The sequence below is a fragment of the Furipterus horrens genome, unplaced genomic scaffold (assembly GCF_987537825.1).
Source record: "Furipterus horrens unplaced genomic scaffold, mFurHor1.1.pri manual_scaffold_3, whole genome shotgun sequence".
NCBI lineage: Eukaryota > Metazoa > Chordata > Mammalia > Chiroptera > Furipteridae > Furipterus > Furipterus horrens.
In genome coordinates this window covers 166120858-166144162 of record NW_028327173.1, presented here as the reverse complement: position 1 = coordinate 166144162, position 23305 = coordinate 166120858, and the positions used below count along the sequence as shown (strand labels likewise).

General features: G+C 40.6%; 1 protein-coding gene across 1 annotated transcript in view; it reads right to left on the bottom strand.

The window, feature by feature from the left end:
* RAB8B (RAB8B, member RAS oncogene family) overlaps positions 1-19513 on the bottom strand; it is a 64659-nt gene extending 45146 nt beyond the window's left edge. The window contains exon 1 of the mRNA XM_090270727.1: positions 19316-19513. Within this exon, the coding sequence (XP_090126853.1) occupies positions 19316-19439 (124 nt within the window). The 5' untranslated portion in view covers positions 19440-19513. The remainder of the gene's footprint in view (positions 1-19315) is intronic.
* Between the last annotated feature and the right edge of the window lie 3792 nt (positions 19514-23305).

The following is a 23305-nucleotide window of genomic DNA, read 5'->3' as shown; positions in this document are numbered from 1 at the left end:
TAAGCTTTCATTCTCTTCAAGAGACAATTCAATTTCTCATCTTTTATTTAAATACCAGTCACTCACAACACAAAACTAGTCTACAGATTAGAAAAAGAAGGCCAAGACTGGGCCCAGCTGCAGCTGCCACCACGGCCACTGCTCACCGCCCTCCCCCACTCCTTTTCAGTAGAAAACACAAGAGGGAAGAGGTAGTGGCACACTCCCCCTTCTCCTTCAGGGCCTTCCGGGTCGGAAATGCTGCCCTCTTCACAAGTCCACGATGACTGCAGCGCTTCGGTGGAAAAAGCTGAAAAATGGCTTCACCACAAAAGGTCAGAAACCTAAAGGTAGAGGGGTACTTTGCACCTCAGGAGGGTTTATGCTAGGAGGCCTAGCTGGGTACTACCTATCTCCCTTCCAGGTTTCCTTTTGCACAATTCAAACTCAGGAACAAAAGATTTGGAAGGAGTGGGTAGAGCTAGACAAAGCAGCAGGGAAAAACAATATTTCTTTTTTAAAGAACGAAAGTGACAAGTCTGTATGTAGCTCAAAAATGGCTTTCTCTTAGACACAGTGAAAGCCTCATTATCTAGATCAGGCCCATGTTCACAGGGTGCCCACAGCTCAAGAGAAGGCCAGAGGCAAAGAAATTATAGCTTATCATTCGGGGGAAAGATTTTCAGGATGTCCTCTGTCAAAATGAAATCACTTTTCAACTAAGTTTCATCAGAGAATGTCAAGTGAAATGTGTAATTTCTAATTTAACCACCTCAACCGCAGCTGACCTAAATCCAACACTGAGATATCTGGAGTTGAAGTCCAAGATTATTTTATCTTTAAAATATAAGTGGGATATCTTAAAATGTTTTAGTAAACAACTATAAATCTAATTTCAGAATCATTTCACAAAAATAATTCTAAGCTACCCCCAAAAGTGAGAGCATTATTTAATCAAATTACTTCATTCGTAGCACTGATATTTCTGTTCAATGACAATTTTTTTGAGCACAAATATATGCCAATTACAAAATTTAGCAATGCAAAGAACAAAAAGATAAAACAAACTTCTGTCCTAAAAAAAGTTATCATGGAAGTGGAGAGTAGGGTAGGAAGAGAAGAAAGAAGACAGTTCTACTTTTGCTCCAGGAAGAACATGGGAAATTGCTATGCAAAAGTCGAAAGTACTTCCGAGCAGCATCCTCCCACACAGAGACACAAAGTGGTGAAGGAGGTTGCCCTAGCCCACTGATTACCCAGGGCTCCATCCCACACAACTTACAGGTGCCCTTTCAACAACAGGCCATGCTACTAAGACAGAGAGTCAAAGCAGCCCTACCTAATACATGGAAACAAACACAGGGAGGCTGCTAAATTGAGAAGACAAAGAAACATGGCCCAAATGAAAGAACAGAACAAAACCCCAGAAAAAGAACTAAAGAAACAGACAGCCAACCTGTCAGATGCAGAGTTCACAATAATGGTGACCAGGATGCTCAAAGAACTCATTGAGTACGGCCACAAAATAAAAGAAGAAATGCAAGTTACACTAAGTAAAATAAAGAAAAATCTACAGGGAACCAACAGAGAAGGGAAGGAAGCCAGAATTCACATCAATGATTTGGAGCATAAGGAAGAATAAACATTTGACCAGAACAGAAAGAAGAAACAAGAATGCAAAAACAAACAAACAAACAAAAATGAGGATAGTATAAGAAGACTCTGGGACATCTCCAAATATGCAAACATCCAAATATAGGGATGCCAGAAGGAGAAGAGGAAGAGCAAGAAATCAAAAACTTATTTGAAAAATTAATGAAAGAAAATTTTCCTAATCTGGGAAAGGAAATAGACCTACAAGTCCAGGAAGCACAGAGAGTCCCAAACAAGTTGGAGCCAAGAGGAACACACAAAGACAGATCATAATTAAAATGCCAAAGGTTAAAGATAAAAGAGAATCTTAAAGGCAGCAAGAGAAAAGCAGAGTGTTACCTACAAAGAATATCCATAAGACTATCAGCTGATTTCTGAAAAGACACTTCGCAGGCAAGAAGGGACTGGCAAGAAGTATTCAAAGTGATGAAAAGCAAGGACCTACAACCTTGATTACGCTAGCCAGCAAAGCTTTCATTTAGAATGGAAGGGTAGATAAAGTGCTTCCCAAACAAGGTAAAGCTAAAGGAGTTCATCATCACCAAGCCATTATTACATGAAATGTTAAAGGGACATATTTAAGAAAAAGATCAAAACTATGAACATTAAAAAGGCAACAAATTCACAACTATCAACAACTGAATCTAAAAAAAACCAAAAACAAACAAACAAACAAAACCCTAAGCAAACAACCAGAACAGGTATGGGGATCATTTGGAGGGTTATTGGCTGGAAGGGGGGGAGGAGGAGAAATGGGGAAATGGTGCAGGGATTAAGAAGCATAATCGGTTGGTACAAAATAGACAGGGGGAGTTAAGAATAATACAGGAAATAGAGAAGGCAAAGAACTTATATGCACGACCCATGGACATGAACTAAGGGGGGTGTGATTGCTGGAGGGAAGGGGGGTCCTGGGCAGAGCGGGGCAAAGTGGGAAAAGTTGGGACAACTGTAGCAACATAATCAATAAAATATACTTAAAAAAATAAAGAAAGTAACATCTGAGGAGCATAAGAAGGAAAGGCAGGATATAAGCAGGCAAATAAGAGAGGTATGTTCATGGAACCATCCATTCTGGGTAGTGCAGTGATTCCTAGACTTTTAACTTTTGTGAAACAGTAAACTTTCCAGAAACAAACAAAAATAAAGGTGGTTGTGGTGAAGAGAACAAAAGAATTTAAAAAAAGGAATATACTAGGCTAGGAACTGTGGATTCCATACAATTTGCTTGAGGAGAAAACTGGACAAGAAATAGTCTTTTCTCCCTTAAAGAAACAAAATACCAAGATTCTATTGCTACTTTTTTTAATTTTGCAAATGATGGTGAGATAAAAAATGACCATCCATTATCACCATCAGTTTACAAGAAGCATTTTAATTCCAAAAAATGTAGGAAGCACATCATCTCAGAAACTTAAAAATGGCATTCCTTCTCATGAAAGGGCAGCTAGTAACCTTGCACCAGTCAGGTGAAACCTTGGTCACACCCTGCCTGGCATACCCGTTTAGAAGTCCCTCGGTTAGACTCTAGGGCTTCTGTAAAGACAAGGAAACACAGCTGAAGGCACATGGTGGGGAGTTTGGAATGGTAGACTGAGGAAGATATATTCAATGTGGCAAAGTGAAAAATAAGACTTTTAAGGAGAGAGGTGAGGAATGAAGATGATATATAATCAGAGCTATACTCTACAACTAATTTGATCAAAGTGTGTAGAATGGAATGAGGGGGAGTGAGAGGCGGGATGCCCAAGTGAGTCTGGAAGTGCTCAGGCCACCAAGGAGGATATTGCAAAGACCAGGTGAGAGGAGCTGAGGTAGCAGAAGAATGGAAAGGACTTGGCAATAAGTTATAGGAAGGATTTAAGGAGTAGGACACAATTAAAGATGACTTCCAGTTTTTAACCTAGATAAATTTTTATAAAATGGTAGTGTTAACGGATATATGAAAATTCATGAAAGAGTACTAGATAAGAGGAGGAAATGAACTCATTTTGGGGTGGGCGTGCAGGGCAAGAGTTTGGGAAAGGCTGGGATATAATGAGACAAAGTCAGAGAGTCATATGTGGAGGGCTTGGAGAGCGCCAAGCTTACTACCTTCATCACCTGGGGATTTCTGAACCCTTCATACGAGCCAGCAACTGTCCTAGGTGCTAGGAATACAATGGAGACCAGATATGATACCTGTACTCATGGAGCTGCAATCTGGCAGAAGAGACTGATGCTAATGCAGTAATCACACAGATGGGTGTGATCATAAACTGTGTTAAAGTGACTGATCTCAAAAAAGGAAAAAAAGAAAAAACAGAGACCAGATACTTGGAAAATAACTTCAATTAAAAGACAAAATGAGATACTAAGGAAAACAGAAGGCATAGTTAGGAGAATAGGAAGCAAATCAGAACAGACAATTCCTGGAAGCTGGTGGAGAAATGAGTTTCAAGGAGCAACTAATAAACAGTACAAATGCTGCAGAGAGGCTGGGGGGATGAGTACCGAGAAAAGGCCACTGGCCTGTTCAGTGAAGAGGACATGATGACCTAGGCACAATGTTGAAGCAGGCAAAGCAGGATTTTAAGGGGTTAAAGAGTAAGGAGATAGTACTGAACGGTGTGGCTCGGTTGGTTGGGCCTTGTTCCGCAAAGCAAAAGGTCTCCAGTTCTATTCCTGGTTACGGCGCATGCCTGAGTTGTAGGTTTGGTCCCCAGTTGGGAAGCATTTGAGAGGCAGCAGATCGATGTTTCTCTCCCTCTCTTTCTCCCTTCCTTCCCCTCTCTCTAAAAATAAATAAAATCTTTATTTAAAAAAAAAGAAGAAGAAGAGTAAGTAGATAGAAATATGCCGGTGACAAGACTTCTCTTTCAAGAAACCAAACAAAGGAAAGGAGATGGGGAGATGAGTGACTTGAGGAAGCAGCAAATTTAAGGGATCTCCTTATTCAAATGGGGACAATTTCAATAGGATTGAAAAAAACAGTAGAAAGGGCCTGAAGAGAAAGAGAAGACAGAAGATGTAAGATAGGAGGGGAACACTGCCAGAACTGGTCCAGGGACATTGGGAAGGTATTGAATCAGGAACATCAACCAATAGGTCAGCAAAGCTCCTTGGGGAGAAGGGGACAGGAAAGAAGAGAAGGTAAAAATACCCAGAAATTAGAAATAGTAAGAAAGTTGAGGAAACTCTTGGTAGGGGTCACACAGTCTTTTCTGGAAAACAGATGCAGAAGGGAGTCACTTGCTGTGATCTGGACCTGAGAGAGTACCATTAGCTGTCAAGCGTACATTCATTCAACAAACTATCACCTAGGGCCTTCCATGCCCCAGAAATTGGGCATTTATGCCTGGGAATAAATGAAATTGGCAGGCATTTGTTATTATAAATACTCTGGGTAAAAGAAAACAGGTTGATTTTATCACGAGAAAAAGACCAGAAGCACTAACAGGTGATAATTACACATCCTTTGAAGCTTCTGTATGTGCTAATGGATGAGATACCACTATTACAGGAACCCAAAATCCATTCCTCAGAAGAAAATACAAGGTGTTGGTTCACTATTCCACAAACACAGTTGTCTGCGCAATAGGTAAATGAGCTTTGAAGAAACAAGTCATGGTTCCTGTTCTCCAGAAGTTCACAATCGTATGTGATGTCCTGAAAGCTTCTGCTCTTACCGCATTTTGGCACATTGCAATGCTTGGCACATTAACTGAACCCACCATCACAATCTTTATGATTCATTGGAAGGCAAGACTCTGGCCGTCTGAACACTTTTAACACGATACTTTTCTGGATACGACATAATTTTAGGGAATGGACTGGATCAGAGAGTTCCATGGTATGGTTTTTCAGTGCCACTGAACCTCAAAATGAACTCGCTCAAAACTACTGCAGCTTTTAAAATTATAGATCAAATATGTCACTTGCCTGCACATAAATCCTGCATAGGTCCTTGCAACTATGCAACTACATTCAGAATAAAATCTATCTTCCCTACACTGACCTCTGAGACCGTTCATGATTTCATCCCTGTCACAACCTCTCGTGTGTGTGTGTGTGTTTGTGTATGTTTATATATATTTTAATGTTCAAAAAGACTTTTAAAATAGTGAGAAACATATCAACTCACTTTTCTGGTCCAAAGCAAGTACAAAACCAAACCCAACTGCAGATTTATGACTATCATGTACATGTAATCATCATCATGTACTAAATAGCACAAGAAGGAAAAGTGCTAAAAGAGGGAAAATCATGATTTATGCTTATAATGACACACTTATTTCTCTAATTCTCTTAATGAGACAGTTTAATGAGTAAAAAGAAATTAATTGCATGTATCAATATTATAAAAATATGATTAACGACTTTTTGAGATTAAAGTATCATCATCTTGATTATTAGGTAAAGAGAGGCCTATTAACTAACTTTCAAGTTGGGTAATTTACTCTATTAAAATAGGCTACAGTATTTCAAGATTTAATGTATTGTTCAAATTTCTGTATGCAAACAAACTCATTAAGATTCAGGAGACTTCATTGGGAAATTCACTGCACTTAAAATTCAGGGTCCTAACAGAGGACATTGAGCTGGATATCTTCATTGAAACATCAGTCCTTTTTAAACAGGGCATTCTACACTGATTTCATTTTTGTTTTTATTTTTCACCTGAAGGAGGAATTCAAAATGCCCTCAGAGTTTGCAGCAGCTGGAAGGCTGAGTAAAAAGAACTTGCTCTTTACATTACACTGACATTCTGGGCCCAAGGTCAAGGACTGCTGCTGTGGGACACCTCCGCACTCCAGGGGAGGCCAGAATCAAACACCTTCACTCTGGGAATGAGTTTAAAGACAAATATTTCTCATTCTAGCTTTGTAAAACGCATGTGGTCCTAAATTTTAAGAACTAATTTCCTAGAAAACTGAAGCACATCCTATTATGTAACCAAATGTTACTGAGCCTGTGTGCTAGACCCGTGCTAAATGCTTTATCACGGTACTTCATTAAACCGCTGCACAACAGTCCTCTGCAGAAGAGGGGACTGAGACCAAGGAGGTTAAAAGAATCAGTGACATCACCCAGCTGGTAAGGAGTGGTGCCATTGTTAAACTTGCAGTGCACAAGGCCTTCTTAAAGATAACCCACCTTTTTGTTTGTTGAAGTATTTCTGACTCACTTGGGACAGAAAGGCACAGTGGTTCAAAACACATACTCTGGAACCAAACTGCCTGCATTCAAATCTGAGTTGATTCCACTACTTACTAGCTCTGTGACCTTGAGAAGTTATTCAACCATTCTGTGCCTCAATTACCTCATGTGGAAAATGGAAATAACAGAACACACCTAAGAGGTTGTTGTGAGAATTAAACAGTCAGTTCATAAAAAAAAAAAAAAAAAAAAGATAATTCATGTAAAATGCCTAGAGCTGTACCTGGTATACAGTAAGAATTCAATAAATGTTAGCTCTTATCATTAAAAACAAGTGTTATAACAACGAAGCCCCCAGGACCTTCCCTCACACATGTTCACACACAAATGCCTTTTTTGTGTGTATGTCTCTGTATACAAACAATAATTCATTTCCTCTTCAAAAATAAAATGAAACAAAAATCCTGCAAGGGAGTTACTATCCTCCCCTTATCAATACGAAAAATTAGTAGCAGAATCAGATTCAAATTTGAGACTTTCTGTCTCAAAAGCCCAAGTTCTTTTATTTACAAAGAGTTATTTTGAGTTCTCATTTCTACTTTTTCTATTTTGTCAGGGAGTCCATTGGCTATCATTTCGGAGCAGTGTTTTGGAAGGGACTTCTGAGTATATCTAGCACAACACTCCCTTTTAGCTTATGAAGAAATGAAAGCCCAGACAGTTCCAAAGTCTTACAACAAATGCCATTGCTGAGTACCACATCGCCGTTTTTTCCTCTAGGATGTTGGTGACCTGCCTCTAAGAGGCCTTCAGCATTGCTTCTAATCTCTTAGGGGCTCAGTGAAACCAATGACCACTGTACAAATCAAGAATTCAATGGCAAAGTGAGGATCCTGGGGCTCCCCTCTGAGGCAAGTTCATGAATTGGACTTTATTATATCACATTTAGCTACTTGGGCCTTTCTGCTTTCTGCTCACCACACCATTCTGGAGACTCAGGGTTAGCAAACAAGTCAGGTGTTAGTCTGCTCTGCAATGCACTGTGATTCTGAGGAAAACTCTGTCAACCAGGGCTTTCCAAATAAAACCCACAGTGGAGACAATTTCACTTTGAAAAAAAAAGGACAGGCTAACATGAGGTTTAAACCTAATCAGTCAAAGGAGGGAAGCTCACAATTATAGTAGCTGTTCCTAGTAATGTTACAGTCTATCTAAGGCCAACAACATACAAGTTTAACAATCCCATGGCCCCATATGGGAAGGCAATGCTGAGATTTCTGACAATTAGTTTCCTTAACACAAAAAGCATTGGATTCATAATTAAACACTGTTCCTTCCTGGCCACATTCTGTGGCGCATATATTTGATTGCTTCCTAAGGGAGTGGGTTAGAGGCCAGGACACAACCCAAAACCACAAATCCAGTGCCCTTCCAGAGCCAACAGGCAATGTGATGCATGTTTGCAATAGCTCTTCTGAGCCCTGTCCAGAAACAGGCTGGTTTCATCTCTCCACTCAACACACTTCTCAAGGGTTTGCTGGACAGTTAACACAGTTCTCACAGACCACTGGAAGTGACTGCTACTACAGGCTAAGTGCCAACGCACTGAGTCCCACGGAAAATTCCAGGACCCATTTTGAGAGGAGCAGGTTGTTGTGAACACACTGTGGTCCAGAACTGAAGCACAAGGCTCCAGTCATGGCTCCTCCACCTATTTACTTGATTGATCAAATCAATTACCCTTTCAGAACCTTAGCTTCCATGTCTAGAACATGGAGATGATAATCTCTGTCGATGGACTGGATTATTGAGCAGTTTAAATTGTGATGTAAATGAAAGTACTTCATAAACAGTACAGGTCCCAGTGAAGGGAAGGGGCAACGGATATTGCCTGCTGGTCTCCTAACTGGTCTCTGTGTAAAACACCCAGTGGACCGCGCTCTCAGGATAAAAGTGCAGGCTCCCCAACAGGTTTAAAATCCCTTCACAATCTGCCCTCTATTACCCTTCCACCACTTTAACGCTTGTCGCATGTCCCACTTCACTTGGGGCTCTAGTCAAACACGACTTCTCCGAGCTCCTCCGGAGGCTGTGCTGTCTGGCAGCTGCAGGGAAGAACCCTCCCTCCTCAGGCTCCCCCATTTTATCCAGTTACCTCCTTCGGGTTCTGATTTTAGTTTAGGTGTCATTTCCTCCTAGAAGTTTTCCTCTACCTCTCCTCTGTACTTTCATAACAATAAATAGAAGTATTCATCCATCTGTGGCCATTTCATCATTGTTTTAAAACTACCTGGATACTTGTTACTCTTGTCCTTCTCAAAATTTTGTGGACTAATAATGTTGTTCACTGAATAAGTGAATTTACTGAACTACCAAACAAATCAGTTAGCCAACTAACAAATCACTGAAGCACCTTCCTCCAGCTTCTCCTTCTTACTGATTAAAACAACAAGGCTAAAAAAGAAAAATGCAAAGAAAAATAACAAAACTAAACCAAGGCCACGAGAGGATTAGAGACTCGGCGAAAGCAGATGGTTAATCAAGGGTGAAGATGTACCTGGACCTACATTTCCTAGTTTGGTCTGACTTTTCTCCCGCAACATATCAACTGCCTCCAGACTTTATGCTATACCATCAATGTCTTCTCATAGCAAGACAACTGAAGGCATATGCAGTATGAGAGAAAAGAGACTTAAATTCAGAAAACCAGTGCTCAAGGCCAGTCTGTGTGGCCCTGAGCACTCTCCAGGCCTCTGAACCACAGGGCCCTCACCTGTCAAACAGAAATTCAGCATCGGCTTACCTAAGCAGCAAAAGGTTTCCTATCATTTTAGGTTATTTTTCACCTACTTTGCCACATTTATATGAGGAAAATGAGATAATCTGAAAATACTTTATGTGTATCTCCTTTGAAGTAATATTTTTACAACTTTCAAATAGTTATCTTTCTGGTGGCATTTAGCTTTATTATTGAAATCAAGGCATTTTTAAGGGCAGGGTTTGAAAACTTTAAGCTTTTTCTTTAGTACTACAAGAAGTTTAACTGACAAGATTAACACAAGTTGGGCCTGAATTAACCAAGGCTACTACTTCTTTCTTCTGTCTTCATGTCATCAAAACACCAGTGTCCACCTGCAAAAAGAACCCTTGCCCATAATCATTAACTGAAGAATGAGAAGTACAAATCCTTTTTTCTTTAACAGATTCTACTTGATTTCATAGATTCAAAGAATGCTGCAGTCAGAAGGAACTCTGAAGACCAGCGAAGCCTGCACTTGTCTGCATGAGGAGAAACCATGTCTAGTCTAACGTCCTTGGGAGGAACTTGTGCCGTGACTGATTGGAAACATGCACCAATTGTTTTTCAGAGTGCTGTATACTCCATTTTGCAATAATAAAGAGATAATTTGAATAAAAAATGTGCTAAATCCTATAATGAGATCACAACATAAATTTAAAATGCAATGGTCTTTATCCAAGATAATGTTGAAGGGCCATGACAGACAGACATACCTCTGATTATACTACATAAGCATGTTTTTAATTATAATGGAATTTTATGAAAGTGAAAAAAATTATTTTGATTGCTCCATGAATTTTTCAGGCTTCTATAAGAGCTGTAAATTTTCAAAACAATACCAAATCACAAAAATAAGAAATGCACTCACTCAAATTACTTGGTTTGCAGATGACACCCTTATCTGTATGTCGCTGTATGACACCACAGTATGCCAGTGACTGAGACAAGCACCATTTTTTAATGTTCTAGTTCTAAACAATAAGAGAGCAATGCAGTTAGAGATCATTATTAATTCTCAAACTATTTTAGGCAGAAGTTTCTACACCCAACAGTTTGCTCCAACTGCTAACAAAAGCAGGAGACTGAACAAGTAGCCAAAGAAAGCGATAGGGGAGGAGAGGAGAATGTTGCTTTCATTGTTCTCCTTCCATTCCAATCTCCTCTCCCCAAATCCTGGTACAGGTGAGGTGTTAATGAAGAGAGTGAAATGAGAAAGCGGTCTGTCTGGGTCATTCCAAAAATAGAAGTTAAGTCTCAATAAAGAATTGTTTCTTATGCCATCTTAAGATTTTATTCAAAGGTCTTAAGAAGAAAAAATTGTTAAATATTCCTTATTGAAAACCATAAATAACTACTCCAAATTCATAAGCAACAAACAAATTACAGTAGGATTACTCACTGATATCTCACAACATACACTCTTTTTATTTGTAATGGATTTTGTGTATTTTTGTTGTTAAAAATTTTAACTTCCATGGCTGCAAATCTTTTTCAAAGAAAGGGTTTACTGAGCAATTGCTAGTAAGGAAAAAGAAAAAAAAGAAAGGGACCAGGTCCTAGGGCATGAAGTCTAGCAGTAGCACCAGGTGAAAGAGACATGTCTGCCACCCAGGAGCTGGCCAGCCTTTTAATACACACATAAAGTAGGGGTAAGAAAGATGTCTGTTGTTTTGAAGAATTTACACTGACTATAATAGATAAAGGGGGGTGGAGAAGATAAACTGTGGCTAATTCTGGGACAGGTGCAGTCCACAAGGAAGAAGTGTTTGCTCCTTTAGACTGGTTATGGGTAACAGTCTGAAAAGTTCATGTGTAAACAAGATGCGAAGGCTCCAAGGATTTGATGGCACCTGGCTATCCTCTTAGATAACAGCCACCTGGAAGTTAATTCAAAGTTCCAACATACATTCAGGAACGAGAACAGTCTGGTTAGCTGGCTATTAACAGCCTAACTGCTTGGTCTTTCTCTCACTCTACGGTCCACTGTAATTTAAGAACATCTCAGATTTTGTTTTTCTTGTCAGTGTGTATGACATCAGAATATTTTTCAATACCTATTTCAGATAAACAAATATTGCCTAGGGACCTAAGAAACAAACTCTTAAAATTCAGCTTTTAAATAGATCACCTCAATTTATGAGAAAACCTCTTCACATATTTTAGAGATTGTTCTTCTACTTTGTACATCAGGAAAATATCTATGAGTTGTTAAAATAGTTATTGCCAGGTGCTTTGCCAAAACAGGCAAAATTATAATGTGATGTGGGGGAAGCCACGTCAGTCCAAGCTCTGCCAGCAGAAAGCTGTGCAGCACCACACATTGCTTAACTGCTTTGTGGTTGGTTTGCATCATGATAAGGTGAGATTCCAACTTAACATAGCTTTTGCTTTGAAATCCTGCAATGTTGTCATGGGACTGCACGTAGCACTGCCATCCAGTCTATCTCAGCGATGACAAGACTAAATTTGATGAACATAAGGGACATGCAGGGTTTCAGTGTTTTCTCCCGGGAACCAAGAATTAAAGTTCATATACAAAGGTTCGGCAACAGATAAATACTAAATTCCTAGTTAAATTGATGCTGAAGCTACAGGTTGGACAGCAAGAAAATACTTCATCACAACCAAGTAACAGGGCTGCTGCAGAGACTTTCCAAACTGTTTCCATCACTCGATGTGGCTTCCCAAAGGAAGTCCTCAGTAACTAAGTAACAAAATAAATAAATAAATAAAACAGAAAGCAGGCTTATTTCTTCTACAATCAGGCATCCACTTCCTTTAAGGTTCTTATTAATTCAAGTCAAAATTAGAAAAGTTCCAAAACACAAATTTGGGGACTTTCCTATGTTCAGTTTAAAAAAAAAAAGGAGAAAAGGACACACCTCCATATACAATCTATCCAATAATCATTCACCAATAGTATTTCTAATACTAAAATTTAGACATAACGCATTGGATAGATATCTCTTCACTTTAGAAAACAGATAGCGTGTGTGTATGACGCTGCCATCCACTCCCTCCCTCAATTGCCATGGCAGGCACCAGGAATCCATGGCAGCCCTTAAGACTGCTGTGCTCAGATAGGACCTCAGAATTCTATACAACACGTCATTCCAGGTGGTCCCTACCAATCTGTCAGTATCGGCATTCATGCTAAAGCCTATTTCATCCAGGCTTTGCATATTCCTCAACATACTATGCCAAAATATTGAAATGGATCTTCAAAGAAAGTCAGTTCCTGATAGTTTTGAGATACAGTAAAACCTGCATTTAAACTAAAAAACGGTATTTCTTTTTCCTGTAACAAGAGCAGAGAACATAACTGCAAACACTAGTTTTACTCCAGACACTATGCTATTCCAGTGAGACATGCAAATGGTTCTATATAATAAAGGTTTATATTCATCGTTCTAAAAATAGAATTTGGCTTTATTCAACACAAACATGGAGTTCCAATCCACTCGCTACCCCATCACTCAAATGAGTGCTGGGCAGAACACAGACACAAACACAGCTCCATCTGCTAATTAAAACTGGGCACAAAACTGTTAACAGGCATCTGTTGCATTGTTTGAATCTAATGGGCAGAGACAAAGCTGAAATGGCTCTTCAAAAGCAAATCCAGTGATTTCACTCACTTTCTCTTTGGTATTTATATTAGTGGGGGGTTCGGAAGCATGGTGTTAAAATGCTTATTATGGAGTCTGAAAAATAAGTGAAATAACTCGCATATTTTAAAACATCCCTTTAAAACTGATCATAGAAAGATATACAGCATTTTATACTGGGGCAAATACCATTCTTGTAAAAAGAATTCATATTAAGCACTTTTAATCTCATCTCAGATTTCATCTAATCATCTCTAATACTATGAAAGGTAATACCTAAAATCCAAGCAATGCTTTACAACTTATATAGTGCTTTCACAATTCATCATCTAGCCATTCATTCATCCAACTGAGCGCTCATTTAATATAGGTCTTGAAGATTTAAAGGTAAATAAGACTTGATTCCTGCCCTAGGGAATTCACAGCAATCCTGAAAAATTGGTGCCATATTATTACACTAAATAATGGATGAAAAAACAGGCCTGAGAAGGGCAACTGACTCACTAAAGGCCAGAAAACTAGGAAAGGCAGATGCCAGGACATGAATCCAGATCTGAGTCCAGACCCACTGCTCTCCTTAGGGCACCACGCTAACACCAAGCATGAACAAGTCCACTTCACTGGCTACTTACACCATCAGAAGCTTCACATTATGTGATGTTCCACAATATTATTGCTAATAACCTAAATCTACTTTCCCAACCCCACTCCAATGTTCTTCCCTTCCCGCTATAAAATATTCTTCCCTGCAAAAATTTTCCAAGTAGTAATTCTAACACACACAAGAGAGCTGGTCGCCAGGATGGCTGTGCGTGCAGACAGTCAGACCTAAAGCAGAACCAGCTTCAGGCCATGCCAGCAGCATCCTGATCATCCACTTCTGATTTCATGGTTCTCTTCAGACTCAGTTATCAGATTCAATTCAAAAACCAACTGCTAAATTTTTCCTTGTCTTCGAAGACTAGACTTATTCCCTCCAAGACAATATGCAAACCTATTTCCCTCCAGCTCTTCACAGTGGATCCAAACAATCTTGGTGCTGTTGCCAAAAGAATCTCCTCCCTGATTTGCTGCCATGCAGAACAACTGGCCCAAGCTCTTTATTAAAATACACTTACGTTTAAGACATACTGATGTCTGTATTCAAAACTCAGTTTCCCCACTCCCCTCCTTAATTTGTTGGGCAGCTTTTTTTCATTTGCTGGAATATGAACTGAGGATATGAGTTTAACCCTTTATTATCAAGTATTAAATTCTACTTTTTCTGAGATAGTGTTATTTCAAAGCTATCACTTAGAAAGGCTGACAACTTTGAAAGAACACAATGACATTAAAATAGGCTTTATGTACAAAATGCTCAATTTGAAGTTTAATGTTCCACGCATATTTTTGTTTGAAAGGATGAACGAATAAAAACAACTATGAAAATTAAAATCAACTTGCTCTACATATCTGGATTACACTCAGCCAAATGTTGATATCATCTTGGATAAAAATGTAAACATGACAAAGTTTGTTTTTTAGTCAGTAAGTCTTTTTTTTTTAAGCTTTGAATTGCTACCAACAAAAAAGAGTTTTTAATTTTAAGCTGGGGTCAGCAAACTTTTTCTATAAAAAAACAGTAAATATTTTTAAGCTTTGTGGGACACATATGGTCTCTGTTGCATATTCTTTGTTGTTTGATTTTTTAATAACCCTTAAAATATGTAAAAGCCATTCTTAGCTTGTGACTGCAAAAAACAGGCTGCAGGCCACATTTGGCCTGTGGGTAACAGTTTGTCAACCCCCAATTGTGAGAAAAGAATCCAAGGGAAAACAAATGCAATGTTACAGAATAAGACATCTAAAAGTGCTCTGGTGCAATGAGGCTGCAGCAGTAACAAGCACAGCACTATCAATATGATTTCATTAGTTATTTTGCACACGGAAGGACTTTTAATGACAGCCTGCCCTTTCATCTCCTGACCTGAAACTATAGACACAGAAAGGGCAAAGGACAGCAGAGCTATCCCTGTACCAACTCCTATAGCACTCTGAATCATTGCATGAGCATTAACTATTTCCCTGAACAGATTTGGCTTATCAAAGTGGGAGCATTTAACTTTCTCCACATAAAAGCATATGTGCAAAATCTAATTCCTTCCTAGAAAAAGTGGTGACAAATTTACGGAGATGGTCATACTGATCAGAAACAGCAGCAACTTGACTGTGAAAAGTGACACATACTTGGATTTGGGGTTCACTGGAGGCTCTCCTACAACCAGCTATGTGATCTTGACAATGTCAACTTAACCTTAGTTTTCTTATTTATAAAATTAGGGTAGGAGCGTAAAGTAGATAATCTCGAAGTCTCTTTCTGTCAAACTATGACTATACTAAAATGAAACCACTCAGGAAATACCCCAACAGGAAGCCGGGGTGGGGGCGGGGCAGGGCAGGGGAAAGACAGCAAAAGGAAGAAGCTAAGATTGTCCTGTTAGAAGAAAGGACCTGCTTTTCCTCTTCTTCTACCAGCACCTTATTCAGTGTAGGCCTTTCCAAGATGTCAACACGCCCTAATATCAATACTAAAATGCACCCACATCCCATAGGAAATATACTGCCTAGCTAACTGTATAGCCGTTTCCTACTTGTCTTAATGTTACATTTTATAGACAGTTAATTAAACATTAATTATAATTATGTAAAGGGCTTGGGAAAGCCAATCAGAAAACTTTTTTCAGTTCTCAAATAGTAATACTTGAACTGAAAGGCCAGTTTTTCCTAAGCACTGGGCCCATAATTTCAAATGGATAAAACATCCCTTCAATAGTTGACAAATATTATCTGACTGATATACTGGAAGATACCCAATAAGTCAGTTGAAAGAAAATGTACCCTCTACCACCCAAAGAGCAAAAAGGAAATGAGGGGAGCCAGGAAAGCCGAGAAGACAGCAGAACCTTAGAGAAGTAAGAAGAAAGTATCTGTGAGACAACTGTATCTGTAATGAAAATAACTAGCGGTCTCCTTCCTTTCGCCAGGTCAGAAGCCCTATTAAAACTGTCTAAAGATGGCAAGATGCTCTTTTTAAAACTACTTAAAGTTTGACAACCGAAAGTAAGTCTTAAAATGTACCCTCATGAAAAGAAGCAGGCACAGAGTACACATATCTACCAAAACACACACACACACACACACACACACACACACACACACACACACACACTCCCAGACGTTAAGAAATGGATCTCTCCTGTGACGTAGAACCTTATCAAGTTTTGTCAGCAGTGCTGTGGCAGACCTTGTCAAAATCCAGTCATAGTAACCCAGGAACTTACACACCTAAGTGCTTCAAGAAATTATGACTGGCAGAAGATGGACCACCAACTCTCACCTCAACAACTTCAGGTCACCTGGGGATGGGATGGGATGTTGCTGCTCCAGGTATAGACACTTCAGGTCTACATTTGCAGTCAGTGGAAAGTGTGTGGAAATGTTTACTAGGATGGTATTAACACTCACTTTAGTTTCCTAACTTAATTCCAACTGCAAAGCATTGGGTTTCAGGCATATAAATTCTTCTACTGTTTGAAGGCAGTGTGCTACCACTTCCTGTCGAGGCTCTGAGGCTAAATAAGAGGCAGGGAAGATTTCCCCTTCCTCCATGTCAACCGAAGACACAGCTCACAGCCTCTTTTTACCACATCCACCCCACAGGAAATACAAAGACTATGATTATTTATGAGATTCACCTCATATAACTGTCCACCACCTGTTCTAAACAGTTTCAGGACAGTTTTTCATGTCTTAATAGCTACAGCCCTCCACTGAATGGAATTTCAAATAAAAAAAAGTCCACACAAGATTCTAATCCTACAAAATGAAAAGTAATTTTTAAAAAGCTACTATTGTAAATGGAAGTAGATACCCTTATAGGAAATGTGGGACAAAAATTAAGGTAAAAATGGGAACACTAATAAAAGTATTACAAACAAGCAAAGGTCATCCAAGGAGCTTAACAGAAACAGCATCTGTGAGACTCCCTCACTTGCGAAGTGGGAGAATGCTTCTGGGAGGGTCACACACAGAATGGACAAAAGACTGCCCACTCAAGTTGTCAGAAATCGCCCTTTACCAACTGGACTGCAGCACGCATTCAACAATATAAAAGGGGCCCTGGCCGGGCAGTTCAGTTGGTTAGAGCACTGTTGCCATACGCCAAGGTTACGGGTTCCATCCCAGTCAGAGCACATACAGGAATCAACCAATGAATGCCCAAATGGGTGGAACAACAAATCAATCAATTTGCTCTCTCTCTCTCCTTCTCCCTTCACTTTCTAAACCAATAAATTTAAAAAAAAAAAAAAAAAAAAAAGGTAAAAGGATTACTCAGGGTTTTGAAACTAGTACCAGTATCAAAGCCAACACCCTTTAGTTGCTGTAACAGCTCCAACCAAATCTCTCAGAAATATACTTGAGACATGGCATTTAAAATCTGCCTCCTCAGGAAAGAAAAAGTCCCACTCAAGACTGCCTGCCAAGAACTTGCAGCTCAAACTTCGCTAAACCCAGACACCATTAACACCTGGGAGGTTTCAGACCACTCAGTCCATAAGAAACAGGCCAGAACAAACCAACACCACAGCTTTTCCTAGTACTTGATTTGAAAACCACTCTATAACCAAATACTTATTTTTTTAAATGATAAATTATCCTTAAAACATACAAATAATCAAATACACTTACGACCATAGCACTAGCTCCCTATAATAATCCCCAAAATTAATGGTGAAATAGGCTGCACAAATAATTTGGAAGATGCTTAAGTGAGCTACTCGTAGAAGCCAGAAACATCACCTAGACAACTAAAAGCCAAGATCCTTAAGGTACTTAATTAACTGCAGCTATTTAACAAGGAAAATGGAGTTATACAGGCAGCTGAAAACCAACTTTGATTCCCTCTTCAGTTTATAGCAAGAAAAAGTGTTACCTACACAAAGTTTTCCAGTACAAAAGTAAGAGGACAGCTCCCAGCCAAGATCAGAAAACACTGAATCAACTGAAAAGTACTGTATGTTGGGATTCATTGAGCAACTAATAATTAAAACCAAAGGAAAATATACAGGGAGGCAGGCACACTCCTCGGCTGAGAAGTTACTAAACGTTCAAGCCCAAGAATTTTAAAAATTGAGAAGTGCTGCTCTGCAGGAGATGGTAGTAAAGGAGTCCTATTTTCCTGATCACGCCATTCCCCAAAGTCACCAGTTCTCTTAACACTCAACACTCACAGAACGACTTAATGCTCCATAGACATACATCATCCTATCGTTAGTCACTTTTTCTCTTTTTCTTGCACTTGATCCAAAAAGGAAGGAAGGAGAGAAAAATGGTAACAGTGCACCCAGTTACTGAAGAAAGTACTGCTTTCCATTTCCTCGCCTTTTCCCACCTTCTCTGTCTCCGCTGCTCAACCCCTCTACTGTTAGAGCCTGCTTCCTTTTTCGTTTTTGTCCTCACACCCAGTTCTCCTTTACTTTCTCCACCAAGTATCCTCGTTGTACCCTCTGGCCCCCTGAACTCTTCTCGTCCCTACACTTCTCTTCCGCCCCCTACCATGACATCTCTGTCCAGACCTCTTGTGCTCCTCTCTCGCCTCCCGATCCCTTATTCCCGACTGCCCTCCCCATTGCTGGATTCTCACCATTCTTGTCCCTTGTGTCCTCTGTTCCTTTACTTCACATCCCTCCCATTCCCCCGACCCTTCATTTCCCTCTTCACATTTCCTTCCTCTTTCCTGTCTTTTAATCCATTTTACACCCAATGTGCCTTTCTCTCTCTCTCCATGAGATTTCTTGTGCTTCCCTCCACACACACTTTGTCCCTCTAAGATCCTTTCCTGTCACCCCCCCCCAACCCTCTCGTTTCCCCAGTACCCCTAGTCCTTGTTCCTCTGGTTCCCCTTCCCCGTCCTTTGCCCCCTCACATCTCCGCCCGCCCCTCTCCCTCACGCCTTTTCCCTCTCCCGCTGCCCTCGTCGTCCCGTAGTCCCCGGGGTCCCATCCCTGGGGCCCCAAGCCCCTCCCCCGCCCCCTCGCTCAGGCCCCCTCGCACCCTATTTCTCACTCCCCGTCCCTGGCCGTGGCCCCTCCCTCACCGATGGTGGAGATGAAGGTGGTGTTGAAGGCGTCCTCGGAAAAGCGGAAAAGGAGGCAGGTCTTGCCCACCCCCGAGTCGCCGATCAGCAGCAGCTTGAACAGATAATCGTACGTCTTCGCCATCTTCTCGCTCCGGCCCTCTGACCGGGGAGCAAGAGCTGCGGCTGAGCGAGGCGGGGAGGGGGCCGCGGCGAGGGGGCGTGCCCGCCCAGCCGCTACTGCTAGCCCCGCCTCTAGCCCCGCCCCTTCTCTCGGAGACGGCCTGCGCGCCCCGCCCCACTTGGCCAATCCGCGGAGGTTTTGTCATCACCGCCCCGCGCCCCCAGGGCTTCATGGGACTTGGAGTTCCTTCGAGGAGCTTCGGGCGTGCCTGGCGCTAGCTGTATAGGCTGCCCCAGAGTATAAAAGAAGATCCGCTCTGGGTGGGGTGGGCGGATGGACTAGGCGTTTCCATCCAAGCTAGGAAAGAAGGTCGGGTTTCCAACTCTGCGCGTCGCGCTGCGGGTACTTAACTTCGTCATTTCTTTGTGTGCCGGCGTCTTTCAAACACAGGACCTCGGAATCTGAGTCCCGCGGTTCCTGCATCTCTTCCGCCAGGACCCAAGGCTGAAATGCTTTCTTTCCAAATCTCTGAAGTGGCGCAGCCTGTAGATTATCTGCAGTGCATTATAAACCTTCTCCTCTAGTTCCTGCCCTGCACCACCTCAAAGCCCTCTCCAGCAGCCCTTCAGTTACAGAGCTATAAAAGAATGATTGCCTTTCTAACTTGAACCACACTCATGTTCTCTTCTTCAGACCAGAGTCACATACGATGGATATTTTAGAGGATCTGCTCTGCAGACCACTCCCCTGGCCCCGCTAGAGGATGGATTTTTAAAAAATATTGGAATTGAAAATATTGTGGGTGTGCTACATGTCTGTGCCCTTAAAAACTGCAAGCATCATGTGAAGCAGGAATTATATATAACCATGGGAATCTAGAGACTATGGGTTGAATTTTGTCTTCGCTTAGTTGCTAAACTGCACACAGGCAGGCTCCACTGCAGCTGTTTTCTCATCTGTAAAATGGATATAAACAAGCTGTTTCATAGGATTGTAGGAAAAATTAAATGAGATACTGAATGTGAAAGCACTTTGAAATTCACAAAGGATTGTAGAAATGTTAGTGGTGATGGTTACCTTCTTCAGCCCTCAAAGGCAGGCTCTCAATGGATAACAAATGAAGGGAAGAAAATTCCCAATTTAATCCTTTATTTCTTAGACTATTCTTTGTTTTTGTGGATGAACTACTGTTCAGGCCTCTTTCATTCACTAGTGACAGAAACCCAACCAGCTCAAGCTCTCTGAAAGGAGTGGTCACTGGCTCAGGTAAAGCCAAAGGACAAGTAAATAGCTAAGGAAGTCTGGGACCAGAAGCTCCACCCGGTTAAGGCTCCCTGTCTCTCACCTCTTCTTCTCCCTTCTCAGTTTTAATTCTAGTATGTCAAATACCAACAGATACGATCCGCATGGACAAAAGCTCTTTAGGATCGTCAATAATTTTTAAGAGGATAAAGGGGTCCTGAGGCCAAAATAATTGAGAACCGTTGGCCTAGGCATTCACCTTAGATCTAAGGAAACACCTTGCAGTAGGTTAGAGGAGGTTATTAAGGGAACCACTGGACTCAACCATTAGTGTAATAAGGAAAAAAACTTGGATAGTTAGTTAAGACAGCAGGCTTTTGTAAACCACATCTTAAGTGCTTTGTGACTTCATGTACCATGACAGTGATACTATATTCTTAGTCTTGGTGTGGAAGAAGATTCAGTTTGCCCTAGTATTGGCCTTCACCTTTTATGTGGAAAGCAGATAAAATGTATCATTAATTCACACTTTTTGATCATATACTACCCAGAGGGTTGCTGCTAATCTAATGTCTAATTCCTAGAGCCCACTTGATGGGAACAAAGGTCTAAGGAGATCAAAGTCATAGTTTTCTGCCACCTAATGAGGAGGGATTCTGCCCTCTGGCACAGGGTAAGCCTCCTTGCCCCAGCCAGTTCTTGGGCAAGTCTGTGAACTTGGCCTCAGCCAAGGCTGAACAAGTGTGGACAGCTCAGTTCTACACCTTCATCTTCATTCTGGAAAAGAAGAAAAAACAAATCTGCAAAGACCAGTAGATGTTCTTTCTTTTATAAAATGTGTGCTGATTAAAGTAACTTTTAGTCCCACTATCTGCATGCAACTGTTGGCATTCTCTTTTTATGTGAATAAGAACATGCTGATATGGTAAAAAACTTAAGTTGAGAGGAAAAATTATAGTTAGGAATTTTAAAGTCCCTAAATTTCCTTAGGGGAATTGTTAACTGATGGGAAATTTTTTAAATTCTGTTTTATTTTCACTTCCCCAGTTTTTTTCTATGCCAAGTATATATAACATTGGGACTTTCTAACAGGTAAGTCTGTGTGCCACTGTTGAACCATTCAAGCATTTTGATATATTGACATTACTTCAAGAAGAATCCCATTTTTTCTTTTATGCATGATTAATTTCCATATTTTGTATAATAATATGTTACTTAGAGATGAGATTTTGGTGGTAGTAACAGTATTATTGAATCAAGGCATTTTGCTGACACGACTGGACAATATATTTGTAGCTCTGAGAGTACCACAGGTAACAGGTTGCTGGTTACCACTTTCTCCAAGTGGCATCTATAGATCCCTTTTTAAAGGAAATCACATCACTTGTCTTTTGCTAGTTACCCAAACCCACCCTTGAAATGCTACATCACTGCAGAACACGAGGCAGACCAACACATTCAATTTGGCCCTGAAAATGTTTATTGAAGATTTGTACTTGGCAGCTTGATATACAGAAATCTAGAATCCAAGGAGTTTACCTTCTGGTTTTTGTCAGGCCAGTGCTCTTTCTTCCTGTTTTTGGGAAGCTGTTCCTCCCACTCTGGTGACTGTGAATCGTGGTACTTTACTTCTACAGCCACAGAAGTGGACATATGACCAGGATGGGTCCATTTGAGTTCTTCCCTGTGAATTTTCTAATGATGCTGAAAGGACTCTGTCTGGTGTGAGGTCTGTGTGAACTCTTGGTTTTTATCAGAGTTCTAGTTCATTTTTCTGTGTACTCTTATTCCTGCCCTCCTTGATAGATATGTTTAGCTTTCCTTGTAGTAGCAAGGAGGACTGCCATGTTGCACAATTCCAAAGGCATTACTCACTTCTTACAGTAGTTTATTCATCTTAAGGATCAAAGACCTCCAAGAATCTACAAACATATTTTTGAGGGTCTGTGTGTTCTCTAGGCAAATTTTCAAATTGATTCAAGCACTCTTTAACTGGTTTAAGTTGCTCCATGACACTTGCTTGCAAGCAATGTCACCTTTCTTTTCTTTGTTTTATTCACTTATTTATTAGAGAAAGGGGAAGGGAGTGAGAAGAAGATGGGGAGAAACATCATGTGTGAGAGAAACATAGATTGGTTGCCTCTCACACACCCCCAACTGGGGACCTGGCCCACAACCCAGGCATATGCCCTGACCGGGAATTGAACCAGTGACTTTTTGGTTTGCAGGCCAGCACTCAATCCATGAGCCACACCAGCGAGGGGGAAATGTCACCTTTCTTAATTGCTTAAATGAAATTACATTTGGCTAAGACTCCTTCTTGTCAAAAGCTGGCACATTTGTTAGCAATCATTATTGGGACTTCTCCCAATAATGTATCCTACAAGAATCTAGGTGCTTGCATGGTCTTGAAAAATTAGGGGCAAAGTGTCCTCTACCCATCAGTCTGCACCCATCAGTATCGATGCTTCTGCCCAACATTCTTGAGTTCTGGTTCTCTGCCATCTGTTGAGCACAGCTGTCCCGGTGGGCTACAAAGATGTCCTTCATGGTGATTATTTTCACTATCTGATGACTCAAGATATTGAATAAGTTGTCTCTCTGTTATCTAATAACAGCTTGTGTACTTCTTTGTCTTCTCCATT